General features: G+C 40.1%; 1 protein-coding gene across 1 annotated transcript in view; it reads left to right on the top strand.

Annotated features, from left to right (window-relative positions):
- rab6ba (RAB6B, member RAS oncogene family a) overlaps positions 1-19,475 on the top strand; it is a 56,387-nt gene that overhangs the window by 11,990 nt on the left and 24,922 nt on the right. Inside the window, exon 2 of the mRNA XM_071926210.2 lies at positions 15,712-15,770. Coding sequence (XP_071782311.1) covers positions 15,712-15,770 — 59 coding nt within the window. The remainder of the gene's footprint in view (positions 1-15,711; positions 15,771-19,475) is intronic.

The following is a 19,475-nucleotide window of genomic DNA, read 5'->3' as shown; positions in this document are numbered from 1 at the left end:
GATGGATACGTTGATAAATGCCACTGTGAGAATATAGTATCCCATTGAGATGCCAATGTAAGGACCGTACAAAAGATCCTGGAAGGATTTGTGGAGTGGAGGCAAGCTAATCGTTCATTACTCCAGTTTAAGATAGTGGGTTTTATCAAACTCAGTGGACAAAGGGAATCGCTACCAGATGAAACAGGTGGTAGAGACGCTCTGGGGCCACAACACTGGATGAATTCTGAATTCCTAATATGACTCATGATGTCATTCATTCAGGGTTAGGGTTATTTTTAGAGTTATTAAATTAATTTGTGTTCTTTTTTAATCAGGTGCTGAGTATTTCTGTCCAGCTGAAGCTCTTTGTAGTCTTAATCATGTCAAGGCACCCAGATCTAGAGGAAGACATCTCATTTATTTTTCCACAGGCTCAAAGCCCTGTTTTTCTTTTTTTTATTTCTGGGACCTGAATTATTCTTTACAAGCTGTATTAGTTCTCCTAATACTTATCTTTCTAGATTTGAATGGTCCTTTAACTATTATTCCAGCTGTGGGACAAAGACCTGGACCTTTAGGCTTTAGATCTAAAGGTAGAGGCATTAAACTTTTCATGACAACAAGCTAGAATTTCAGCATTTACCAACACAGCAATCATTTGTGGTGTAATCCATGGCAATCATTCATACAGAATGAACAATGTACTAACCCACAAATGGTGACTATAGAGGACATCGGGCTATTCTGTCATAAATCTACAGGACCATCCAACCTCCAAGGGGCGTGGTCTAGACTTCTAACCCCGCTGCTCCACCTCTGCTACCAACTCTGTATACCCAAGCATTTTCCTTTCACATGCCTCATCTACTGCGTCCTCTCCTGGCACTGTAAGCTCAATAAAATACACTATCCTCTGTGTCTCTGACCACAACACCAAGTCTGGCCTTAAGCTAGTACTCACTATTTGCTGCATTTGCCAATCTCTTCCCACCCTTGGCTGGCCTACAGTGTGCCTGCCCAGAAAATCTTTACTCCTAGTCTCGTCTCCCTCATAGGCAAAACCAATCGTACTATCTTCCTTCCTGTCAGCTGATGAATTAATTTGTATTCACTTGCTCTCAATTGCTGCTGCTACACACTTCAGCACCTGGTTGTGTTGCCAGGTGTATCGTCCTCAGGACAGACTAACTTTGCATCCTGACAAAAGAGTAACTATGCCTGAACATAAGGGACAGGAGGGGTTCTCACCTACACATTAGCTGAGATTCTGGTGAGATGGCAGCACATCGCAGGTTGCACTGAACTAATGAATCTAATTAGGTTTGCCTCCATACCCCACAGCTCCCTCCAGCCAAGTTTCCTCCTCTCTTTCCCAATTTATCCACTGGCCCTGTTTTGCCTGAGAGACGGCCTTAGCACACCTTGCTGCTTCCTCCTCCTTCCGCCTCTTTCTTTTCCCTGAGGGAGTTGCCTTACTCCATTAAGGTTCCCCTAAGCCTAGTCCTAGTCCTCCCCTCCCTCGTTGCACCTGCCCTACAATATCCCTATATGCCCGAGCGCTAACTGTGCCTGCTGAACTGCCTCTCCTGGGTTGCATTTTTGCCCCGTTGATACAGTACAGCGATGCAGCGCTACACTCCTCACTGTTGGGTCTATTGACTCTGTCAGTGTCATTTCCAGTCTTTAGCACATTTAAAGTCCTCTGGCTGGATATAGGCAGGTCAAAAATCGCTTTCACATACAAAGCTAAACTGCTAACACACCATGGGACTCGAAGCCATTTTCAAACATGCAAGCTAATTAGCCTCTCTAACTTGTCTTTCTTTGATATAGGTATCAAGATGTCAAGGGCCACATTAAGGGTCACAGACCAAACTGCAGGCACCAACTTGCCTGGTAGTCCGACCTCATTGACCTCAATGCCTCTAACTACCTCCTGCCTTATCTCCTGAATCTGCCCCATGTCATTTAGGGTCACATCACACCACCTTCCTAAGCTTTTGACAGGTTTCTCTAAAACTGTTGGAATTGCTTCCTCATCTATGTAGAACCCGTGGAGATGCAACAGTGGAGATGCTCTTAGACTCGGCTTAACTTTCATCCTAGCCCAATTTTCTTTATCATTTAATTTGTGAACAAACCTTTTGGTACAAGGTGCTGTTGTAGTTGTAGTAGTCATATCATCCATAGGAACCCCTGAATATTCAAGCACTGGGTTTGCTCTACAGCGGAAAAGATATTTTAGTCTGCTTAGACTAAGTATAACCTGGATAGCTTGTTACTTTTTTACTTGTATCTCGTAGTTCTAAAATAATATAGGATATAATATAATATAGGAGACTCAAATAAAAAAGTAATTTATAAACTTCACTTACTGTCAAAGACACAGTAGGGTGCATGTATTATTTTTGACCCATATTTCATAATCCAATTGCATTCTCATGTTTTTTTTTTGGCATATCCCGCTTAAAATTTAAAGTAATGGGGTTTCGTTGTCTTTGAGTTCAACATTTGTTAGTTATTCTTTTGGGTTTATGGTTTTGCAGTGACTAATGTGTTGGCATGATACTGGCCATCTGCAGATACTGACAGATTTCTGACACCAATTATATTCTGTAATTATTTGGCAAACTTGAGGAGATGGGATACAGCCGTCACTAATGACTGTTCATGTGAGATCCTCACTCACTGTAATGAGCTGATATTAGAATCTTTTTGGCTAAACAGTACATCAGTTTGTGCAACAGCTGGAGATCTGAAATTAGCTGCTAGTTAGTCCATCAAACAAATAACCATTTAGCTAGAGAGTTTTAGCCCCGTATTTGTTTTATGTAAATGGATGATTACACACAACTCCAATGTATTTCATTCGTGTAACCAGATGGCATTATGGCAAATTAGTTAATTGATTCCTAGTTAAATAATGGCGTAGGTTGAAAATGTGCAATATGCACCTGTTCAAATCCGTTAATGAAATGATTGAAATGATACAGATACCTTTAAGTGAGCCAATGAGTATATTACATGATATACAGTATATGCGATATGGCGATTTCAATCTCATGGAGTGGAAAGCGAACTGCACCATTTGCCATCATTCTCCCTCCAATATGCAGATTGCAGCGCTGCCATTGGGTGTTTATCTAAACTAATTGTTAGGGTACTAAGTACTGTAAAAGAAGAGAGACATGTCCATGACAAAAAGTACTGTGTAATCCAACTAGATGTTTGCATGCCATCGACATGTAATCAGTGACCCATGTGAACTTGGTATGCTAAACCCTATGAGTTTGAACTAGGGCTGCAACAATCTTGGTTTGTTAAATAGCTATTTTGATAATTATTCTAGTGATTAATCAATTCAACAGCCAAAAAGAAACATAAGTGCCATTGCGTTGTCATCATCACACCAGATGATAGAAACTGACACTATAACCTAATCATTACCACTACTGCACTTTAACCAATATGAGCCTGAGATAGCACTGTGCTGGTACTTGTTATTCCTTTAACGCTACTTTAGTTTTAAATTGTTTGTGTAATGTTGCTGTGGAAAGCCATTTCTATATTGCAGAGGTTATACTCTATTGTACTGTTAGATTTACATTTTTAACTATTCCCAGACTTCAGAAACTCAGGGTCTAACTTTTGTCAGGGATCCTGCAGATTCAGTTGAACCTCTTTGCCTTCTTGCTGCATGTCAGGCCGCTGGACGTTTCAAGCAGCGCTCCCACCCAGTACTTCTTTTGCAGATTGCATCGTTGATGAAGAACTGACGTGTTTCACATACATACAGCCTGAAAATTCATTAGTAATGTGATGTGTCACTGATAAAAATCCACGTAGACACATTTGCTATTTTGTTGAATATATAGACTAATCATTGCAGCCTTAGTTTAAATGGATAATCCATTTGCAGTGTAACTTCAGTCACTATTGATCATTCATCCTCTCATTGAGAGAAACCAGAGTATGTGCATTTTTACATTTACCTCCTTTATCAGCTTTCAATTTGCAGAATGGACTGCTGATTTTGCATACCAGATAGATTTATGCATTATTTAACTTTCTGGTTACCCACTGCCACTCCTGGGAGGAAGATGGAAAGAATCTGGGCTGGAAATGTGGGCTTGTGTGATCCAGATATTTGCATTTGAAGAATTCTACAAGTTGCCATTAATATTAATGAAAGTAATTGGCTGTATTTATTGTACTTCTGTTTAATGTAGAGCCTTTGGTCTCTGGTGATAGAGAAAGAGGACTTGAAATACAAGGAAAGACTGAAAACCATTGACAGTTAAATATACTAAAGTGTAGCCCTATACAGATTAAGTTGTCACTACATTTCAGCAGTACAGAACAGATCATGGGAAATGTGGAAGGATTTTTAGAAGCTTTTTAGATGGCATATTAATAATCATCTTGATCATATAAGATTATATAAGATTGATGCCCAGTTGCTTTGTTGTTGGGATATTTCTTATGTACAGCAGAAATGTCCAGTAGCATTGTTTTGGCCCACAGCCCATTTACAATGTTACATTTTGGGCCATTGGCCATGTGTGTCAAACCTGTTTTGGGACTCCCATCTCTGCTGGATGGGCAGCCTGGGATGTTGGACTTGCCAGGTGGAAGCTTTGTTATAATTTTAAAATAAATGTGCATACATTTAGTTGGGGCGTGGGGAAATGAGGGTGGAAATGGCCTGTCATCCTTTTGGCAAAGTCCAATGTCCTTGCAGTTCACTATTTCTGTCAGACCAACTGCATATTTTATCATTTTGCCCATGGTCAATTTTGCAAACATTTTCCATGGTAAATTAAAAATCTGTCAGCCAGCCCACCCTGCATTTGTCTTTCTCTTTTGTTTTTCCCCACGGCTGATCAATATCTCTGTCTAGGTTTCAAACATTTCACAGTATCTCTGTCCAGATTTAAGAAGTTGCTCTTGGTGGCGCCCACTCACATCTTTCTCAGTTTGCATTATTGACAGCTGTGGTGAACAGTTGATTTGACTGTTTTTGAGGCCAGAGCTGATAGACAGATTGATGCAACTTATTTGTTTTATTCAACACCTGTTTTTGTATATATTTAGATTTACCTGGTGTGGTGTAATTATTGCAGTCAATTGTGTAAGTTGGCTATGTTAACCACAGGACTGCTAATTTGAGCTGTGTTTATTCTAATTATGATCTTTCATCAGCTACAGACAGTCAACACTAAGAACATGAATGTCTGATAATATTGGAAATTAAAGAAGCGTCCACTTTTTCCAAGGAGGATACTGCTTCCATTTGAGCAGCCTCCCAGCAGCCCCCTGCCTTGTAAGAATGGAATCTAATTTAAACATTAAAACGTCAAGCTGGCCTCTCTCAGGCCCTCTGGCCTCAAATGGCAGACATATGACTTCTATCTCCTCTCCCAAGGCAATCACAACCACCACAAGAGTCATATTTCAGAACTGGTGTCACACCTTGGTGGATATGTCACTGTGTTATTGTGTGTGTGTGTGTGGTTGTGTGTGTGTTTCTATTGCTTTTAGTAAAGTAAAATGCCTCATTAGACTGCATAAGAGCTGAAATGGCTTTTGAGTGCCTGATTTGTGCAGGGGAGACTCGGCCTTTGTTGGGTTTGAAAGCATGTTCATCCATTATTCAGAGGTATTGGTAAATGGATGTGTCCTGGTAAGAGTTCATTTTGCAGTTTCTCCACAGGTACAATCCATGTCACACACGCTGTAAAACAATCAGTGCTGCACGACTCGATAAAAGAAACACATTTCTTATTACAGCATAATGATTCTCTTCACATAACTGATCATAGAATATCTAAATGTTTTTATTGTTCTTGAATCTTGAGTTTTCTGATTCTGATATAGATGTAGGGTTAAGTGGAATAGAACTAGCTAGAAGACACTTGCTTTACCTGGTTTTGAAGGTCTGACAGAATTAAAAAGGAATGTTAATGACAAATAACTATGAAATTTACTTCGGCCAAAAAATAATGTAGATGAAGCAAAGCAACCAAAACTGGGCTGTGACAAGGTGTCTGACATCTTAAGTGTTTTGCTAAATGGCAACAGCTGAGATATGGACAGCAGAGTTATCTGTTTCTTCTTTTTTTCATATTTTCATCTTATCACCAGGGCTGCACAATTTGACAAATAATCACATTGCGATTATTTTGCTGAATATTACAGTTGCAATGTAAATTGCAATTTACAGACAGATTTTTTTTAAGAAGAAATATTTTCATTTTCATTTAAATAATTTTCTGTAGCTTTTACAAACAGAATACAAAGGTCATACAGAAGAAACATTTTAAATAAAAAGTGAGATGTTGCTTAAGATTTTTTTTTTTTTTTACAATGTGTAATTTAATTTATAGGCCAGAATAACATGTTTACCAGTCCATTTTGAGCTCCCACCAATCTGATGAAATAATTGCAGCCTCATGCATTTTGGAAATTGAAGTAGTTCATGTTGTGATTTTTTTTTTTATTAATTGTTCCACCCTACTCATCACTGGTCAGATCCGACTTGTGGCCCAGCCATAAGAAAGACACATGATAAGCAGCTGTATGTTACCTGGGGCAGCGGCAGTCTAGAGTTTAGAGAAGTTGGCTTGTGGGTAACACTCTCTTTCTTTCTTCTCTTCTTCACCAACTACCATTGATGCGCCCTTGAGCAAGGCACTTAACCAGAGCTGTTCAGTGGCAAACAGCAGAGGACTGTGGTTGTACTGGGCAGCTCCCAGGTGTGAATGTGTGGAACTGAGTTAATGTGTAGCAGGGCGTTGCTGAAAAAGAGAAAGTGTGCACAGCCAACTTTCCCTGGATAAGGTGAAATCAATTAAAATAAATAATTGAAACATGTAGCCATAGTGATTCCCAGGCTTTTCTTTTTTGCATCATTTTAAAAACTTCCTCACAGCCAATCACAGTCAAAACAGGTTTTACAGGAAAACAGGAGTATTTTCACATGTATGGCTGCCTTTGGGGATGAGGCATATTAACTTGAGTTTGCTTTCTGGGAGAGGATTTTGTCAAATCATTTACCCAAGATGCAGTTGGCTTGTCAGTCTTTTTGCAACATCCCTAGAGAATGGTGATTATAAATCATAGTTTAAAAGTAAGGGGGAAACTAGAGGCCACATTCTGTAAAGTTTCATTATAGAACAATTTAGAGTGAGTGTTTCTCTGAAATTTGTAATGTGTGTATAATTCATTAATTTAGACTGAAGCTAATACATTTGGAGGCCATCTGCTGCATGGCATTTTCCTGTTGGGATCTGTATGTCAGCTGCTGTGACTATGAATAAATAAGTCCACAGATGCAAGAGTCAATATCTCTCCCACTGGTGTCTCTTCTCCAGGTCTCTGTGCTCCCCCTCCTCAACAAGCAGCCGTCATAAATATCCACTTAATTCTTTTTCTGTTCCTTCACTCGTTGATAAATATTAGATATCATGTGCTCTCTCCGGTGTGCGGTGTGCCGAGCTCTCATCCCCGTGTCGTGCGAAGGCAAGGGAAGGCATGCACCGTTTTATTTTTATCCATCTCCTTGTGAGTGGGAGTCGGGCCCAGGAAGCCTCGGCATGCTCTGATTGGCTGCCATGTCCTCAAGGGTATTCCATGATGCCTGCTGCCAAGTGACCACTCAGCAGTGGTTTTACCTGGCTGCGTGGCGCACAGCTTCGGGGCTGGATGGACAAATGTGGCCCATAGTAATTATTCAGCTTTCCAAAGCTCTGCAAGACGTGTTGGTTGGAAAGTTTATTACTGCAGGTGGGGAGACATCACAGGAAGAGAAAACAATCCTTTTGTCTAGTCCGTAGATCAATAACCATCTGAAAGGAAGTTCATTTGTAAGAACATGTGAGAAGGGTTTGGAGACAGGACATTCAATTATGGCTGGACAAAAGGGGAGAAATCATGCATGAATGCATGATATATTGTTAGAATTAATTTCATTTACCCAACAAGGATGAAGAAAAGACATGCTGTAATTGGATGGTGTGGAGTAAATAAGACTGAGCTCAGGAGTCATGCCAAAGTTAATTTGCTCTCCTGAGCAGAGGAAGGCTGAAATGAAGGTGTGAATCAGAGTGAGAGTTTTATATATATACTTAATTTACAGAATCAACCATAATAGCTTGGTAAGTTCCTGCAAATTTGACTTTCACAGTTAGACTAGACTGAGGTCAATAACATAAGGACTAAGGATATGCGTTTTTGGAAATCCATCTAGTTTATAGCGCCATTATAACTAACTCCTAAGCCAACTAGATGCCCTGAAAAAGCTTGTACTTGCTCAGTGTTTTTCCTTACTGCAGATGACTGAATTTTTTTTTGTTGATAAAATCAAAAAGAATTTGACAAAAAAGATAGATAGAAAGATATTGAAAGCCTTCAACATCCCTTGGAAAATGTTCTTCTAATCAAACAGTTTGTCCTGGAAAAAAACTCTGTCTCTTTCTCTCTCTCTCTCCCTCTTAGCTATTGTAAATGCACACACACACACACACACACACACACACACACACACACACACACACGTGCCTACTGCCCTCAAGGCCCTGAAATGCCTGCTTCATATAAATGAATGATGCTATTCTTCAGGATGAAACTCTTAGCCTGTTTTAGACCAAGATTCAGACATATGATCTTAATGTTTTGGCAAATAAAGGCCTGTTTCAAATAAAAGCCAGGTTGGACTTGTCCACATTTCCAATGTTCAAATCCATATAAAAATTGATCATACAGCCATAATTGTATAAGATAGCTGGACTAATTAAAACAACTGTCCATTGGTTGCTGAAGCAAATAAACAGTGGGGCCATTGTTAGAAATTCTGTAACGGGACTCATGTGCAGTACTTTTGATTCTGGCATCAAAAGTTATTTATGTTCAAAGGGACACTTACTTTGGTCAAACCATTCAATACAACCAGTTCCTATGCTTTATTGAATGATTTTGGTCTAAAATAACATAGAGTTCAGAAAATCTATGAGATAATTAGGCAAATATTGAACTGTTGGACCCACAGTGCAATTGTTTGGTTACAAAACACTTGGATTATGCTGCATGAGCTGTTTTGAGTAATTGCATGGTCATGTTTTGCCCTTTTTGGAACTTGAAAGAACCAGTTCTGACATGACATGGAGCTGCACCAGCTAACACACTTTGCCATGTGGACATACAAACTTTACCGGTGTTTTAACTGACAAGAGAGTGAGTAGATAAGTGAATTTTCATTTGGGGGTAAACTGTTCCTTTAACCAATCCATTTCACAGTGGCATTGTTAAAAAATGGCAGGAGGGGGCCTCCTCTAAAATGAGCCCCACTGTGCGGGCCCTTTGACGTGTCACAAAATCGCACTGCGAACTCTTAAGAGATGCCTTGATCTGATGTCTCCTGACTGTCCTCAGTGGACTCCTGGTGGTGAAAGTGCAGGTTCTGCAACAGCAGGTGCTCCGTTCTCTCTGTTAATTGGCCCTCATGTTGCTTACCCGCACCACAAAGTCTTTGAAGCATCACACAAAGCTGAGACTTCATTAAAACACAGGCTGTAATTGGAAACCCACTAGGCAGGAATCCCCTATCTGTGTTGCTTTTCATTAAGCTGTCTATAAGTTGACTACATAATTGATCAGTAGTGTGAGGCCTCCTGAGGTAGCTCTTGGTGATGGTGTTGCACATCTGCTAAATGTCATCCTGGATGTTACATTTCGAAGTACTGGCATGTGCATTGAGGACAGAAAACATCTTTGTTCAATCATTAAATACAGACACAGTTGATTTCATCCTGAACAGTCTAGTCTCCAAGAAAATAAGAAAAAAAGGTAGAGAGTAACATTATAAAGCTGGACTGTATTAAAACAATTCAAATATGTGTTATGATGGGAATGTTATGATGGGAAAGTCAACAAAACATCAGTGAGTTTCCAATACAGACACAGTCATAATTAATTTACAAATGAATAACATAAGTCCTCCAAGTCTTGAACAACAGGCCTCTACTCACTTACAATCCTGTCAGATGGTACTTCCTATTTCTATGCCAGATCAGCATGTGGAGTTCATCTTACTGCAAGTCTAAATAGATGATGATGTCCTCGTGTCCACGTACAATGCTCCGCTAGGACATTAATGATTTAAATGCCTTACATAACTCTGTCATAAATTCATCCTCTCTAACCCCTACTGCAGCTACATGAAAGAAAAAAAACTCCTGGAACAGTAGCACAGTCATTTAAGTTTTGAGTAAAAACTATTTGACCAAAAACATCAACACAAATCACCAAAGAATTCCATATACTGCAACTTAGAGGTAAGACGAAGGTAATTGTTGCACCTATCCCAAACCATTGTAATTCAAACTTGTAAGTGCAAGTGACAATCCCCCAAATGCTTGCTCCCTTTTCAAAGGCTGTGCTCCTAAGCTGGGCAGTACCAACAAATCCCAACAACCAATGTAGCGTCCCGTCCCTCCACAGTCCAGACAGGCACTAATTAAGGTAGCACAAGAGGAGCTCATTAGCATATGCATATGGAGGTCTTGCTTTGAGTCTGTTAGCAGATCAGGGCTTAGATGAGCTGTTTTCACAACAACCCACTGGCCCTTTATTCACAGCCGCAGGTTAGCTTGGATGGTGAGCAGCTTCACAGAGCCATACATGGAGGCGGTTTGGGAGAAATTGGGCTACTGGTATGGTATAGATGCCAAAAGATCCTCCTTTGTGAATGGTGGATAGCTTTTTCCTATTATTTGGACTTGTTTTTTTTTACGCAAGAGGACCTTGTTACTTTCTCTGTGTCTGATGAAGGCAAGTACACTCTCCACGTTAATTAGAGCTTAATGGCAATCAATAGGTGCCAGACCCTGAAGAAAAAGCTATATTGAATACCCCAGATGTCAAGATGAGACGATTTTGCACAGATAGCCTTAGGGTATTTGGAGTCTGTGCATTGAACAAACACTGAAACCTATCAATAAGTGTTGCATCATTGCTTTCACACCATACATAAACACAAGTGAGTGTGTATACACATTTTATGTTATGTTGTTTGACACAAATACAGTCGACCTCTTTCAAAGATTGAGAATACTTTATGTGTCGTTACCACTGGCCTTTGTGCAACTTGTATTTCCTATTTGTGATAAGCACTCTCTGAGCTATCCTCTTGCCCATTACATTAAAAGGGTGGGATGAGCGAGTTTCACGCAGCCCTTTCACTCATTATTTAATCAGTTTTGCTTTCGGCTGTTATTGACTCATAGCCAGTGGATTTCAATTATGGTTGAACTTCATGTAGTTGAATCTTGTCCTTCCTTTTGAAATGTAATAAGCTGCAGTAGCGTGGGAGCTTTCTCTGTAAACTCAACGTACCTCTATTATGACCGGGATGCAAAGAGGTTATTGCTTTGTTATCTGCTGCTGCATTTGATTTGATTTTAGTATTTTTTTGACTAAAGCTTCTAATAATTTGAATTCAATCATATCTCTAAAATAGAACTAAGTGGTAATGGCAGAGAAGATGAAGACCTCATGGGGGGAAATGTTCGGAAATGAGGAGCTTATTCTGAGATATAATCAAAAACCTGCCTCCTTAATCATGTCTTTTTTTGCCTTGCAGAAAATTCACTAAATAATTGCAGCCGTGAGTGCGACTAAGCTTCCCCCTTCGACCGTAATAATTAAATTAACACAAACAGACCTGGAGACATTATTCCAGTTGCATATCAAGATATTGACAAAAGCCGAGTAACACACATGATTCTGTGATTTAGCCTCTTAAGACCAGGAAGCTCGGTTGGAATAGGAAATGTTTTGTAGCCCTGTAATGCTTTGGTTTGACGGATGAGTTATGTAATTCATTATCCATTATGTGATTGTTTTGTAAATACACTCAAGCAAAATCAAAGACTGATAGTATACCTTTCCTCTCTGGGGAAGGAATTTGGATGTCCCTTCAGGATTAGCTGCTGTTCATTATGTACAGTCCAACATACTGCTTCGATTCGAGGCAGAAATAAAGGGTTAATTTCTGTCCCTGTCTTTTGAGGCTTTCAACAATGACTGAGAGGCACGGAGCGCTCTGTCTCAGGTTGCGTAGTGGCTGAGGGGGGATGAGTCAGCAGGGAGGATGCTGGATAAGACTCTCCATCCTAATGTTTTCTCTGAATGTCCTCCTCTCTCATGATGTTAAACACTGAACTGGAGGCTCTGAGCTTTGAGCTGTATCTCCTCCAATCCCACCTCTTTATCTCCCTAAAGATTATAACAAATATTCAAAAGGTGAAGCAGGTATGGGGGAATTGAAACACATGATAAGGTCAATGTACCTCTACAATGGGATTTAGGTAATGTGTAGACATCCAGAGAAAAGTGTGCTAATGCTATCGTCATGGTTACTTTCATCTAAGACAGTAATTGAGATTTATGATTGTTTTTATTGTTGTTGTTACTTTGTTTTGCCAGAGTTGTGTTTATTTTGCGAATTTTTACAGACAACTAAAATTTGGAATGCACTTGACCAGACATGATGGAATTTCAGTTCCAAATAGAACGTGATTGAATCAATAGAACGTGTTGAATTTGTTGGCATGTGTGTATAAAGTAAGACACATCTTCAGCTAAATAAGCTAGATGATGTATTGATAAATTAGCATGAGACAATTAGCATAATCAGTAGGCTATGCATCAGATCCTGCCTTGCAGATATGGGAGCCCAGTGAGGGCACAAATGCACGTAATTAGTCCGCCTGATAAAAGCTCTTTCTATAAACAGTCTATAAACAGTCAGCTGCAATTAGACATACTGTCTAATTGCAGCTGGTTCACCCATTGGGTGAACTATAAATTAAAGACAGTTTATATTTACTGTCTGAACCTTTGCTTCAATATTTTGATTGAGTGCCCAATTATATTTCCATTACATGAAGAATTAATTTAAATTTCACAAATATTTATGAAAAGGAATCTGGCATGGCAGTGACACAAAAGGATCTCTGCTTGTTGCACCAAGAGTAGATGTAACTTGGGTCTACTCAATAGCATATGCAGTGTAAATGGCAGTATACTATATGGTAGTCAGCACTGTTGTAGTAGCTGTATAGAGTCTTGCCAGTGTTAGCCTGATTGGCCATAATCATAGCACTTTGGAAGTGTTTTAGAGTTTTAGAGAAGGATATAAGATGTGGGCTCTCAGCCAACCATCTACAGTGCTGGTAAATGGATGAGAGAAGAGGATCAGATTGATTCCTGTTGGCTACTCCTTTTGTTTTGCTCCAGTCACCCTCATTAATGAACCACCGCGAAAAATCTGAAAACAACACTCTTCCATAAGCCATCTATCATTTAGTTTATGAGTTCCACCATGTCCAGCCATCCCTCTTTTGTACAAGTGATTAACTGTAATGTAATAATATTTATGCACCTAAAATGATAAATTAATTATTGAACCGATCTAAAATTAGGCAGTTGTTTTCCAGCCATTTATCAGTCACATACCATAACCCACTGTCTCAGTGATTCTGTTTAGTCATGGAATACTTCTCCATGGAGCAAAGCACCACATCTAACAGTTAGCTACAGAATGAATAGCAATGACTTGTTTGAACAAAAAGGTAGGAAGCAGAAAACACAATCTCTTATTTTCTCAGGGGCTTAATACAATGGTTTATGGACCCTGCTAGTTTATGTCCCCTTCTTCTGTGAAATTTGACAGTTTTGTGTCTTCGGGGGAAATTAGCATTTAAATGACTTGTGGTCTTCTCATGGAGTACACACTATGACAAGAGAAAGTGTGGAACAATAGCAAATTTTTGGCTTGTACGTAGGCTTGTCCAATATGGTTTCTCATTTTTGCTGAGCAGGCTTTAAGGAACTGGCAGCATCAGTTGTCTTTTTGGCTTCACTTTGATGGCGTACTTAACGCTCGCTGAACTTATGAGTGGATTTTCAAGCCGTTAGTGTTATAATTATACAAATTTGTATTGTTAAATGCAATTACAAATACAATATCACTGTTTTACAGTTTCTTTGACATACTTTATGGAGCCAGAAGTGCAAATCTTTCCTTTATTACAGCCAACAGTTTATTACAAGGATTGTTATGCTTTTAGAGCATAAGTGTCAAACAAGGACCACAGACAGGATCTCGCCTGCCACAAATTTTGATCCTGTCCATATATTAATTTGAGATGTCAGTTCATTCTGGTTTGCCTATTTGCAGGTTAGGGGGGATACTGGTTGAAGTTGCCACACACAGTGCACTATTGTACCCTGCTCCAACACTTTGAAATTCTTTTTTTTTATTTCTACAAAGCTATTTGCAGGATATGGAGAGTGTGCCAGAATACCAGCAGATAGAGCTAGCTGAATTACAGTGCAGCAGCACACTGACGGCCAAGTTTGAATCTCTTGGAACAAGAGTTTGCCCTTTTCATTCCACACACAACGCCACAGCTCAGGCTGCCTGTGGGCTGAGCATGTTGGAAAGCATGCATTTGTGTGAACAAATGTTCTACATTATCAAAAAATCAGGCCACAGTTCTTGCCTTTAGGCAAACAACTTCTCACCTCTCTGATAAAAGCATCAAAGAAAAATTGCAAAGTGTCTGGTGGGAGCAAATAGGCCAGAAACAATCTCTACAGACTCATCAGCTCAACACCATGTTGTCATTAATGTGTCATATTTAAGCAGATGGCCACCAGCTCTAAGGGGATAGTAGGAACATGGTCAAAAAATTCATTATTTTACATTAAAATTCATTATTTTCCTGGACTAAATGCTACACATGACCACTGACGTGTTATATTTAGGGCTGTGAGGCAGGCTATATGTCAGTGATATGGGACGTGTAGAAACATGGTCAAGAAATTATTTTACTATTTTACTTTACAAGATGTCTTCTGTGATGCAGGTTATATATTAGTTCACTATGCAGTACATGTAAAAAAATTTAAGCCAACCAAATATCATTATTTTACCTTACTAAATGGCCATTGATTTGTTACGCTCTTTAGGGATTTATATTAAGCAGTCTGTATGTTAGTGGGCTATATGTGTTCCACAGGGTTCAGTACTGGGTCCTCTACTCTTCTCCTTTTACATGCTTCCACTTGGTGACATTATCTGTAGGCATGACATCACCGTTATGCAGATGACACACAACTCTATATATCAGCAAAACCTGATGAGGGCCCTCAGATGAAACCTTGAGGCCTGTATCAGTGGAATTGAAAGTCAGATGTAGATACTGTACATATTCTTCTTTATGCAAAAGTGTAGCTATGTAACGCTGCCTGTAAAGGAATGGTATCTGGGAAATTACTATTAGGGACATACGAATAAAATAACAATTGACTGAAAAGGTGCTAGAATATTCCCTCAGGTTTCCCATTGACAGATAATTTACAGTTTCTATGCATCTCATCTCCCCTCTCTCCCCATGTAATATGTTAAATGGAAACTTTCATGTGTGTTTTGGGAATAGACGTAATGCCAGCAGCCACAGCATTGTAATTACACCTGGACCTGATGTCACTGACGACCTTCTGGTCACCCTCACACCCAGTAATGAGCTCCCTTGGTAGCAGTCACAGCCACCGCAGCAACCATAACCACCACTTCCACTGCCACATTGATTGAGTATTTGAGTGCAATAGGTTGATGCTGCTTGTCTCTCATTGTATGCCTTGTGTCTTTTTGTTCTCTTGCAGTTGGAAAGACGTCTCTGATCACACGGTTCATGTATGACAGCTTTGACAACACATATCAGGTAGGTGCTAACGTCGGCACTGAGAGTGAAAATTCTGTCTTTTGTCAATTGATCAGTGATGGTGTGCTGTGTGCGCCTTCCCCCCATAGTGAAACATACAGCTGTACATCGATCAAAGAAAAAAATACATTTTGAAGCAAAATTTGTTGCTTGTATGGATGTAACAGGATGTCACATTTAAAATTGGAATGAATGTGTCGTCAAAGCAGCACTTTGTAACTGGTAAATAAGTAAAATAATGGAAGAAGTAGAGTTCTAAGAAAATTGCTATGATTGTATTTGTGTGTGTGTGTGTGTGTGTAAGGGAGTGCTATAGCTGACATGGAAGTTCAATCAGGCACCTTTGAACTGAGTAAGATCAAGAGCACTGTGGCCCCTCAGGCTATTACTATTTCTAGGCCCTGTTCCCCACTGCAGCCTAATCTCTCTCCTCATCCTAAACACAGGATATTGCTTATGCTGCTTCCGTACTTACAGAGGGCTTTGCATGCTTCTGCTGCCTCATAAAGCTCTTTAATAAAAGTACAGTATTATTGCTTTCTCTGCAAAAAGTAGCTAGTTATATAGTAATAAAAAAGGAATTAAAAATAAATCACAAAGCCATTCCACCCTCCCACACATGTATATTTTGTGTGAGTGTGTGTGTGTGTGTGTGTGTGTGTGTGTGTGTGTGTGTATGCAGCATAAGGAGGGTAATTTAAGAAACATTAAAGTCTTCCCTTTTCACTGAGCCTGATTGCACCTGTGTATAATGACATTAAAGGTTAGGAGACCGTATGAGATAACTTTGTTGAACTTCAGGTCCTTCTAAAGCTTGGGACCTGGGGCCTCAGTCCCATAAACCCATGTGTTAATCTGGCTCTGCCTTTGAAACATCAACAGAGGCACGTCCCAAAAGATTTCCTCAGCTCTTGATCTAAGCCGTCCCTCCTCCTTTTTTCCTCACTACTTCCCTCCACCTCCACTCTCTCGTTCTCTCCATTATGTTCTCACAGAATTAAGATTGGCTCACCAGGGGTGTGACTTTATTAATAGAGTTGCAAAGCTTGGAGAGCATAAAACATTTTTGTATCTGTGTTTGTATTTGCTACATATAAAATGAAGGTTGTACATGTTAGAAAACATTGTTCCATTTTTATTCAATTAATTCTCATTCAAAGACGTATTATCAGTGTCCTTGGAGCTTACTTGGAAATGGTACAAAGCCCTGCTTCCTTTAGCCTCACTGCATCCTGCTAACCCCAAAGACCAAGTCCTCTCCATTCTTCGATGTGCGCACAAATACTGTGCTGTGCTGTAATGAGATTTGGATGGCACATTGTGAGTGGATTAAATGGTTTGTCATCGCTCTGTGATGCTGTGCTTTCACAATTGCCACTGTATCCTCTTATATTTGTACATTCATAAGTCATGAATGAATACAAAGCCAGACTTTTCACACTGACTGTTGAGGTTCATGTCTTTTGTGTTGTTAAGCTGCTGAATCTCCATGATGCATTGATATGTCTCTTTAGGCATCAACTTACTCTCACAAATTGCTATGGTAAGAGCTTATATTTGGTCAAGCTTGGCTCTGGACTCTCACCAACTGGGGAGCAGAGTTATTAACAACTGTTTACCCAGCATCTTCCTCTCATACACCAACAAATTCTTAGTGGTGGGAGAGCAAATTAATCCACTCATTCTCTCTTGTTAAAAGTGGAGAGTTGTTGTTGAATATGCTACCTTTTCAAGACTTGTGCAAGGAATTAGCATGAGTTGACAGCAGAATGGAGAGATGATGCTATATTTTGAAGCCCATTGTCGGTCTACAATATTGTAAACACTTACTGTCCCTCAAATCACACTGGGCTATTGTTTAGATTTTATTCATAACTCTATTTGGATACAATATCATACAAGTACTGTAGTGGGCTGTAGATTAATTGCTTCATAAGTGAAGCCCATAATGCATGGATAGTAAATGGGACGCAGTCATTTCCCAGATCATTTTCAGAGTGCAGCAGACTCGTAAGGATCACAACCTTTGGTGAATGTGGGCCTCTGTGGTTGTGTGTGGCCTGTCTTGCTCCAAGGCCACTGCTGTAACTCTCAGCCTGAATGCAGCTGGATAAATTATGCCTGTGAAATCCAACAGCCGTCGAAGTCAGCACTATGTGCAGTCATTCTGGGGAGCATTGGGGAAACGTGGTTCTCCAGACAAATGGCCTCCACCACTGGCCTAATGGTGATGAGCGCTGAAGGGACAGAGAGCTCTCTTCGCTCTCTGTTCTCATCCATGGCCTCCCATTTTAAGTGGACAGACAGCGTGCTGGGCAGACAGATGCTGGACAGACAGCATCTGCCTATTTATTAATCTCTCCATATGTTTTAAGGCTTTTAATGTCAATCTCCGCCCCATATGATTGTAACAGTCTGTGCCCCAAATGATAATAGCAGCTTGCGAGGAATCAGATGGGTTATTTCTGTGTAAAACAAAGCCATTTATATACACCACTTAACCCTGGGTCCAGAAAACAAGCCTCTTCATTCCCTTCTTACAGCCAGCTCTTTGTTTTTTCAGATAGTGGATTAATGATTTTGTTATGGGTGCCATAGCCTGTGCTTTGTAGCCATAGATCAAAGCCAAAGCCCAGTCTCTCTCTTGAATGTGTGTGTTCTCTTCGGTGTGTGTGTGTGTGTGTGTGTGCGTGTGTGTTTGTGTGTGTTGTCCCCCGATCCCCAGTGTCTTTACGTCACTTCTTCTTCATGGCTGGCTCAGTAGACAGGTAGGGCTGTAAGTGTTTTTTTTCCTGAGACCTTTGAGTGTTAATTAAAATGCTGTGTGCGTCACCTCATTTATAGTGTTTATGCTGCTGCTTAGAGGTGGAACGGATTCTAGATTTGCCCAGTAAGGATGCAGAGATAAGAGCGGGTATGCAGAAGATATCTCTCTCATCCGAGGACAAATGAATTGATATATGAAGCCATGGATTTTATACCTATATATCATAGCGTGTAATTGTTTTCGTCTAAGCATCTAGCGTCTGGTTACTTAGATTTGGAGAGATCCAGTTTGACCTTATGAAGGAAGAGCAGCAGTATATTTGGAGGTGAAGGGCCATTAGAAAGATGAAACCGAGCATGGTAGTGGCTCCAGTCAGCAGAAGGACGCGAGTGAGCCGAGCCAGATTTGCTGCCTCTAAAGCAGCAGACTCCCATCAAGCAGCCACCCAGCCGAGAGAGACAGAGGCAGGCGTCCTTACTGCCTGGCAGCACATGCTAAAGGGCTCAGAGGCCTCCAGAGGCAGGAAGCTTTTGTCAGCTGTGGTGGAGCTGTCAGTCAGGCCTGGCCACTAGGCTGTGACTGCATCAGGCCGCAGCTCTGGAGACGTCTGTCTGCTCTCCCAAAATACTCCGCTACTCTGTGTGGTACCTGTTTATCAGTAGACTTTGCCATTATACTGAATTTGAAAATGGTTTAGTAGGCGAACACTTCTCCAACATCAGTATACTTAAAAATCTAAATGTACTATTTATTACCACATTTGAGTAAGCGGGATGAGCCGTTTTATTAACATCATAGAGTCGATCCAATCTGGTTTGGTTTAATGTTTTATTTTATGTTTATATCCATTATTACTATTTTTACTCTTTGTTCTCCAACCTACATCTCTTTTCTTTGCTGCTGTAATGACCCAATCTCAAACTCAATCTCTTTATATA

The sequence above is a fragment of the Centroberyx gerrardi genome, chromosome 9 (genome assembly GCF_048128805.1).
Source record: "Centroberyx gerrardi isolate f3 chromosome 9, fCenGer3.hap1.cur.20231027, whole genome shotgun sequence".
Classification (NCBI taxonomy): Eukaryota; Metazoa; Chordata; class Actinopteri; order Beryciformes; family Berycidae; genus Centroberyx; species Centroberyx gerrardi.
This window is presented reverse-complemented; position numbering and strand designations above follow the sequence as displayed.